Source organism: Oreochromis niloticus, linkage group LG19, assembly GCF_001858045.2.
Source record: "Oreochromis niloticus isolate F11D_XX linkage group LG19, O_niloticus_UMD_NMBU, whole genome shotgun sequence".
In the NCBI taxonomy this organism is placed as follows: domain Eukaryota; kingdom Metazoa; phylum Chordata; class Actinopteri; order Cichliformes; family Cichlidae; genus Oreochromis; species Oreochromis niloticus.
This window is the reverse complement of record NC_031983.2, coordinates 21,207,530-21,215,051: the sequence shown is the minus strand read 5'-3', so window position 1 is coordinate 21,215,051 and position 7,522 is coordinate 21,207,530. Positions and strand designations below refer to the sequence as shown.

General features: G+C 38.8%; 1 protein-coding gene across 1 annotated transcript; it reads left to right on the top strand.

Moving 5' to 3' along the window:
* Positions 1-636: 636 nt before the first annotated feature.
* LOC100692968 (ubiquitin-conjugating enzyme E2 D2) lies at positions 637-7,111 on the top strand. Its single transcript, XM_003442856.5, has 7 exons — positions 637-1,087; positions 2,156-2,219; positions 2,626-2,657; positions 2,889-2,966; positions 3,395-3,500; positions 3,818-3,911; positions 6,000-7,111. Exons 1-7 carry the CDS (start codon positions 1,064-1,066, stop codon positions 6,043-6,045), a joined length of 444 nt encoding a protein of 147 aa, XP_003442904.1. The 5' UTR covers positions 637-1,063; the 3' UTR covers positions 6,046-7,111.
* The last annotated feature ends 411 nt before the right edge of the window (positions 7,112-7,522 follow it).

Sequence of the window (7,522 nt, the reverse complement as noted above, 5' to 3'; positions counted from 1 at the left end):
ATATATATACACACACACACACACACACACACATACATATATATATATATATATATACACACACACACACACACACACACATATATATACACATATATATAACATATATATGTAAGAAAGAATTAAGAGTATGTTAAGTTAAAAATATGGACATATTTTTTTGTAGATGATTTAAAAAAACCTCAGAAGGGCAGTGGATCCACCAGATCTGCAATCTGCTATCACTGGCTGAGTAACAAAAACTTGAATAAAACACAAGGCTTAATGGCCTAAATTGTATCGTCTTTTCCTGCTATTGAATGTTAAAATGTCTCCTTTGGAAAAAACCATTACCACAAAGCAATTACCACACAGTCCCCTTGAGATTCAGAAGCTTCTGTTTGTTAATCCAGCCTCGTTATGACTTAATTACTTGGATTAATATGAATACTGCCTGATTTACATTAACGCGATTAAAATTGTACAATATGTGGTTGAAGTTGTGATCATGTGGACAACTTTTAATTACTACATGACAAAAATCCTAAAAAGTGTCCGAGTTTAATTGTATCTTACAGTAAGTAAAGACTGGCATGTCTCGGCTGGTCTCTCATGCATGTTGTTTTTCTTCAGCAGCAGGAACCAATGTGCCATCACAAACGCCCCGTCACTCAGCAGCCGACTGCACCGCCTTCACAACTAAGCTTCAAATACATGTAGACTGACGCTAGTTGGCCAGCGGCACCGACCGAAACCAACAGCAGAAGAGAGCTTTGTCGACCGGGTTACGCCACCTGGCACTCGCACTTATTCGGCATTGATTTTGGGGTTACGTTTAATCCGATATAAGACGTTTAATTCACGAGGAAAGTGAGCGTTATTGAGCGAGTGTGTAATATTTGACGTTTAACACCGCGCATACGTAGTTTGGGCTTGCTAGCCGGCTAACTCTGCTAGCCAGAGAAAGAAAAAAGCCGTCGGGTTTGACCTACCGTCAGTTATTTCACCGAGAGCGAAGCATCTCTGTGTTTCTTCATTTGGGATCGAAACACCGCCAACTTAGAGAGCAGAACACCAAGACAGGATGGCTCTGAAAAGGATTCACAAGGTAAGATAACGTCGTGAAGGTTGGCTAGCTGTGTAAGCTAGTCCCGCTAGCCTCCCACAATGCAGCGAGCCGCTGTTCTCGAAACAAGGCGGCGAAACATGTTCGAAGATGTGTTAACTTTACAGCTCGTTTTATTTAAAAATGTTAAGGAGAATTTGGCGTGTTTTGACTTGAGAGAATTAATGGTGGTTTTTACTACTTGCACCGGTTAGCACGGGCCAACACGGCTCAATGTTGGGCCGGTCGGCTAACGTTAGCAGTTTCACTTGTAGAGAATGTATGTTTGACGGCGGAAGGAGGCCGCATGAATTTCCCAACACTTCATACCTTTACACGAAGGCACATATGTTTGGTTGCCTAACTGTAATACGAAACTTTCAGCCTGATATTCTTTGTACTCGCTAGTAAATTATAAGTCGTTTAGTCATGAATTAAAGCGGCAATAATTCATGTTGGAGGGTCCATGACTCATATCAGTCCCTGAAATCTGTTAGTCAGAGCTGCCTTCATGATACATTTCTTTGGTATGTCATCGTATTTGTTCTTGGTCTGTAATCGTTATTGACAGAAACTGGCAGCAACAGAATCGAGTAACACACTCGAATTGCTGACACCTGGTTTCATTGCTTCACTCTGCTCTTTACGAGGATTTTCTTCCAAGAAAATCAGACACCACTTCTTTGTAAGTTTACGGAAGGCCAGGGTGGGGCTGTGGCCTTCACCTCACTCTAAAATAGTGTATACCCTAAAAATAACACAACACGTGTCACAGTATACACGGTATATCCTCGGTTCTCAATAACTTTGCAATAACTGGCATGGAGTTGAATTTTGAACATAGTGGCCAGGTGATAACACCCGAAGTCAGGATGGCGTGAAATATATTAAGCACACACCTGTCAGGTAGCACCCCTCACCACCACAGTCTCGGTTTCAGCATGTATATCAATGATGTTAAAAGGCGCTCACGCCTATAGAAAGATTTTTTTGTTTTTTTTAGATCACATCTACTCATTGTTTTGTCTCTTTTGTTACTGTGGTCTAACTGGTTATTGTTTTTCCTCATAGGAGCTTAACGACCTGGCTCGTGACCCTCCAGCACAGTGCTCAGCTGGCCCAGTGGGTGATGACAGTAAGTGTCCCAAACCAACTCTTTATTTCATTTCTTTAGTTTCATCAAAAATTAAATGTCAAAAATCTGAAACTAAGGTGATATTCTCTAATGTGTCATTTGAGATGTGCAGCCCAAAAAAAGAAGAATTTTTCATTTTTGAAATGCTGTGATGTGCTAAACTTTAGCATTTTTGATTTAAAAACATGTCTAAAAAATTATAAAACCATTTGGAGGTTGATTTAAATTGGAAAAATTGGTTGCTGCTGGTTTAGAAAATTTACAGTGGGATATTAAAATTGACTCTAAAACAGGGAAATTGTGTTACTGGGAAGCTATGAGGTCTGTTTAGAAGCCTGAGTTCCTGTCAGATCACATACCTGTGACCTTTTCTTGTTTTGTAACTTTTACTTTCTGTTCTCTGCAGTGTTTCACTGGCAAGCCACAATCATGGGGCCTGTAAGTAGATGTTTTATGGCACAGTTGTTGCCCTTGTCAGGTTTATGGCAGCACGGTGCTGAAATTTGGCATTGAAGTAGTGTTCCCGAGTGCTTAAAATGTATTTGTAATAAGGTTGAAATTTGACTTGATAATGAGTAGCTGTGTGTCTTCTGAAATATGTAAATGTCCCTTTTAAAAAAAAAAAAAGTAATTTATTTTTATTTTTATTTTTTTATCTTTTTCCGTCAGAGTGACAGTCCATATCAGGGAGGTGTTTTCTTCTTGACGATTCATTTTCCAACAGACTACCCCTTCAAACCCCCCAAGGTAAGTGTGGTTGGACTGGTCAAACCTTAAGCAAAGCTTCCTGTTTTGATAAATGAAATATGGAAATAATCTGTCATGCTCTAGGCAGTTGTTAATATGAAAAAATGTCCAGTTTACAGCGTAAAGTATCAACAACAAGGGTCAAATGTTATACTTTAAAGTGCTGAACAGCACTTCCTTTACACATGAGGAAGATCCCTTCAAAAACACTACATTTATAGTAAATAGAGCGGGCCTTGTGATTCTTGCGCCATGAACATTGGCCAGTAGCCCACATGAAGTAATACCTGTCATTCCAGAACTTGACAGTCATGAGCGTCACACGTCAGTGCCTTGTGTCAAAGTATCTGAGTTGCATAACACGGACATGTTGTTGTCACTATGTTTTGTATAGCTTTTCACTGTGTTTTTGTTTATTTTTCTCTCAGGTTGCGTTTACGACAAGAATTTACCACCCAAATATTAACAGTAACGGCAGTATCTGTCTGGATATTCTCAGATCACAGTGGTCTCCTGCGCTTACTATTTCTAAAGGTATGAGGACATCTGTTCATTAACACCCAACTTGTACAATTTACTTAGGCCCATATTTTTAACCAGGTATTTATTTCCCTGTTTTTTGGATCAGCAAGACCTGTACAAATAATATTTAATGTCTACAGTTTGAGTTTAAAATTTAGAATATGGTAAACCATTTCTTTACCTTAACATGCTAATATAAATTGTGTAAATAAATTGAAATGTCAAGGGAAATTAAACATTCCCTTTTTTAAATATTTGTTTATTTTTTTAAAGCCATCTAAAATATAATAAATGTTAAAGAATGCTTAGCATCCGTATGTTTCTTGCAGTTCTTCTCTCCATTTGCTCACTCCTATGTGACCCAAACCCTGATGACCCGCTAGTGCCAGAGATCGCACGAATCTACAAAACAGATAGTCAGAAGTAAGTATAAATATTGTGTGGAAAAACTAACGTCTAAACATGTGAACTGACCAATTCTGTCTCCGAAAAGGAACAGCAGAGTTTTATGGTGCTCTGTTTGCAATAAGTGTTGCGGTTTCAAAGTTGCTGATTGCATTGATGTCAAATTTACCTTTATCTCTAGGGTATATTATAAAACCTAGTTTTATCCTGTTAGGTACAATAAACTAGCACAGGAGTGGACAGTCAAGTATGCCATGCTTTAGGGTAAGGCCAAGAGCCATCACTGCATCTTGGCTAGTGCTAAGTGATCGGATATGTTGTGATGCTCTGCTCAGTACATAACTAGAGGCTTGAATCTGTTCTAAAGAGTGTGACTACACTGAGCTGCTTGTACTAATCTTTGTCTCTACGTGCCGAATAACATATTGACCCTGCTCTGCTCTCAGGGTGTGGGTTTGGAGTTTTATGTGCACCTTGATTTCCTGCAGTTGCACTCTCCTGCTGGAAATAAAGAAGTTAACTGAAAATTTCTGCCTGTGGATATAATGGACACTTGAGTATTGTGGTGTACCACTAACACAGGGCAGAGGAAAATCAAGATGAAATAGAAAAACCCTTTTAGTGTTCCATGAAATTATAGTCTGGTAATGAGGAAGCGCCTCCTTAACTACCTATACTTTTTTTTTTTTTTTTTTTTTTTTTGTTCTTAACCCCACAAGTTTTATTCTTTGGTGTGATTTCTAGTATCAACTTGTAGAGACTTGAGGATAATCCCACAGTTAATGATGGGTTGCCTGCATTTGTCAGTTGCATTGTTGAACAGATGTCACAGCATTGTGGAAAAATGTTCATGGTGATGCATTTAAGGACACTGCAACAGCTGGCTGTCAAAAAAGGCTGCATTCATAAGCTTGATGTCTGAAACTAAGGCAGGGCTGACAAACAAATGAGAAATGTGATATGATGGTTAGGTTTGTTGGATAAGAGCGTTGCTAATTGGCCAGTATTTTTCAAACACGCCAAAGGCTTTTTGTTTTTTTTGTTTGTTTTTTTTGGTTTCCTCCCCTTTCCTCTCCCCACACATGAACTCTGGACAGTGAGGAGAAAATCAGGTTGTCTAAGTTGCCCTTTGTCATGTAGCACACAACAGGAAATGGTCTGCTTCAGATGCGTTCTCGCTGCGGAAATACTCAATTTGATTTAGACGGTGGTGCTTTGGGGTTGAGCGTGAAGGAGGCAGGACCCGACACCCACTCCATTCTCACATGCGCCCAATTGGACGTCACACAGACTTCTACAGGGTTGACAACTTAATGTCTGTTCTGACAACGCGCCCCCCCCCCCCCGTTCTCGCATTTGGCTTCTCCAGGTAATGTCGGAGTTCAGGGCTGCAGTGTGGTGTGAGAAAACTGCTTATGCAACAGTCTGCATTGGAAGTTATATCACCAGCAGTATAACACGTCATGTTTATCAAATGATTTACTGTGCAGGATTATTCCCAAGTGAAGAACAATTTTTATTATGAGATTAAAATGACCAGCTACCAGTTCTCGCTTAGATCACTCTAAATGTGGTTTGATTCAGAGGATACACTATGGCGTGGGGGGGGGGTACGAATACAAATTTTAATTCAATGCTGGAACAAAAAAGAAATAAAACTTCCTAAAACAGGTAAGAAGCAAAGTAAGCTGAAACCACCCAAATGCAGTGTTAAAGTCCTTTTTATAATAGGATTTAATTTAATCTGGGTATAAACATGGATATTGAGAGTAGTAATGATGGCTCGTCTCATCACTCGGCCAAGTTCAAAAACAATGTTGTCTTTGCATGCACACAGCTGCTAGCTCCAGCATGAAAAGGATTGTATACCCATCCCCCTCCAAAAAAAAAAAGTTCTGTTGCTTCACACTTGGACTTTTGACATCTTATTTCTGTGCTAATCTGGACGTGATCAGTCAGGGCGCTAACTTGGCATGGCCTTCAAAAAAAATAGCAATGTGTTCAGGTGCATGAAGAAATCCTGCTGATATTTTGGGTATGACTTCAAGACAGGAATTTTTGTATTAAATCAATGAAGTTAATGTTTGCCCCCCTTTTTCTTTGCAGATACACCAAAATGGCAAAAGAATGGACACAAAAATACGCAATGTGATGGGATCGTTTGGAACGCTGGTGAAAATGTGGTTGCTGGTTCAAACTTAAAATTTTGGGATTCTGTTTTACTTTTTCACTTTATTATTATTTTTTTTTGTTTTTCTTTTGTTTTGTTCTTTTTGGTTAATCAGAGCATTTTACCCCTCCTTTTCCCACCTGCGCGCTCATAAGAAGATAGTGTTTTCTCTCTAGGACATGTGCCAGTTTCTGTAAAGTTTCAACTCCTGTTTTATACAGAGTTCAAATAAAAAAATGTATATAAATCACGAAAACTATCGTGGTCTATAGACTCGGCTTGAGCATGCACCGGTAAGAGTTTTCAACCCAAAATTGGTGATGATAGTCATTTACTCTGCACACACTTGGTAGAATCTGATGCAGCTGGTCTCCTCATGCTGAGCAGCATCAACCCTACGCTGATCCACTTGTACACAGACTGGATCCTCTGGGGTTGATACTTCGTCATAGGCCGGGCTTCTTTGAGCATTTGGGGCAAAGTCTGTGTTTTGCCATTGTTGTAAATTTTGAATTCTCAAATTGGCAGTATTCTGCTGCACTTAAGGAAAAAACAAATACAAATCTGTGACAATGAAGAAACTGTTTAGTGGACCCTGTCTGCCTCCAGGACCGGTGCGATGTCAGTTTGTTCTTCTGATGCATAGTAAATGAAGTTTATTATCTGAGGAAAGAAGTGTATCTTATTCCACTATCAAAGTGTGTACAGAGAAGCACAGCAGTATATATCAATGTTAAAGAAACAAATGTAAGAACTTCAATGTTGTATTTTATGCATGTTAATAAAGGTAGGCTATATTATCTGATATGTTTCTGCAAATTATGTGGATTGTAAGGTTGAACAGTTGGAAAAAATTTGGTTCCCCCTCAAAGGCTTTCTACTTCTTTTTGTTATTTAGAAGCCAGTAGTTGAGCTCTTAGTTTTACACCCACTCGAACACTGTCTTCTTGTAGCCCTAAAAATATGATGCAAAGCTGATGGTTGATAATCAACTTGTCGCTCTGTTTCTTTTTAGTTTCCCTTCAATAAAGTTACTTAAACCATAAAACCAGTGTGATATTCGTTTTGTTTTTTTGTAGTTTTCATTTGATGCATTTAAAAATCCCCTGAACACTGCTTGACTTTGAAGACTATACTGAAGTCTTGTCTTTAGTAAAACCATCTGTACCATGTTTTAAGTACCATACTGTGTGAATGTTACTGAGATACCTCTTGCTTTTGTTTTGTAACTGATGCAACAATTGCAACATAACCAAATTTGGTGTATAAGGTAAAAGCTGAGTTCATACAATTCAAATGACCTTGAAACTCAGTATTTGGTATCAGTTTTATTTTTCACCAAACCCATTTCACCCTCTGGCAAGTGTGTGGGTGTTTCCTTTTTTCTTTTTTTTTGTCATTTCTTTAACTTGTCTTCAGGAATACCTCATGAGGGACATTAAAGCTCTATGCATATTTG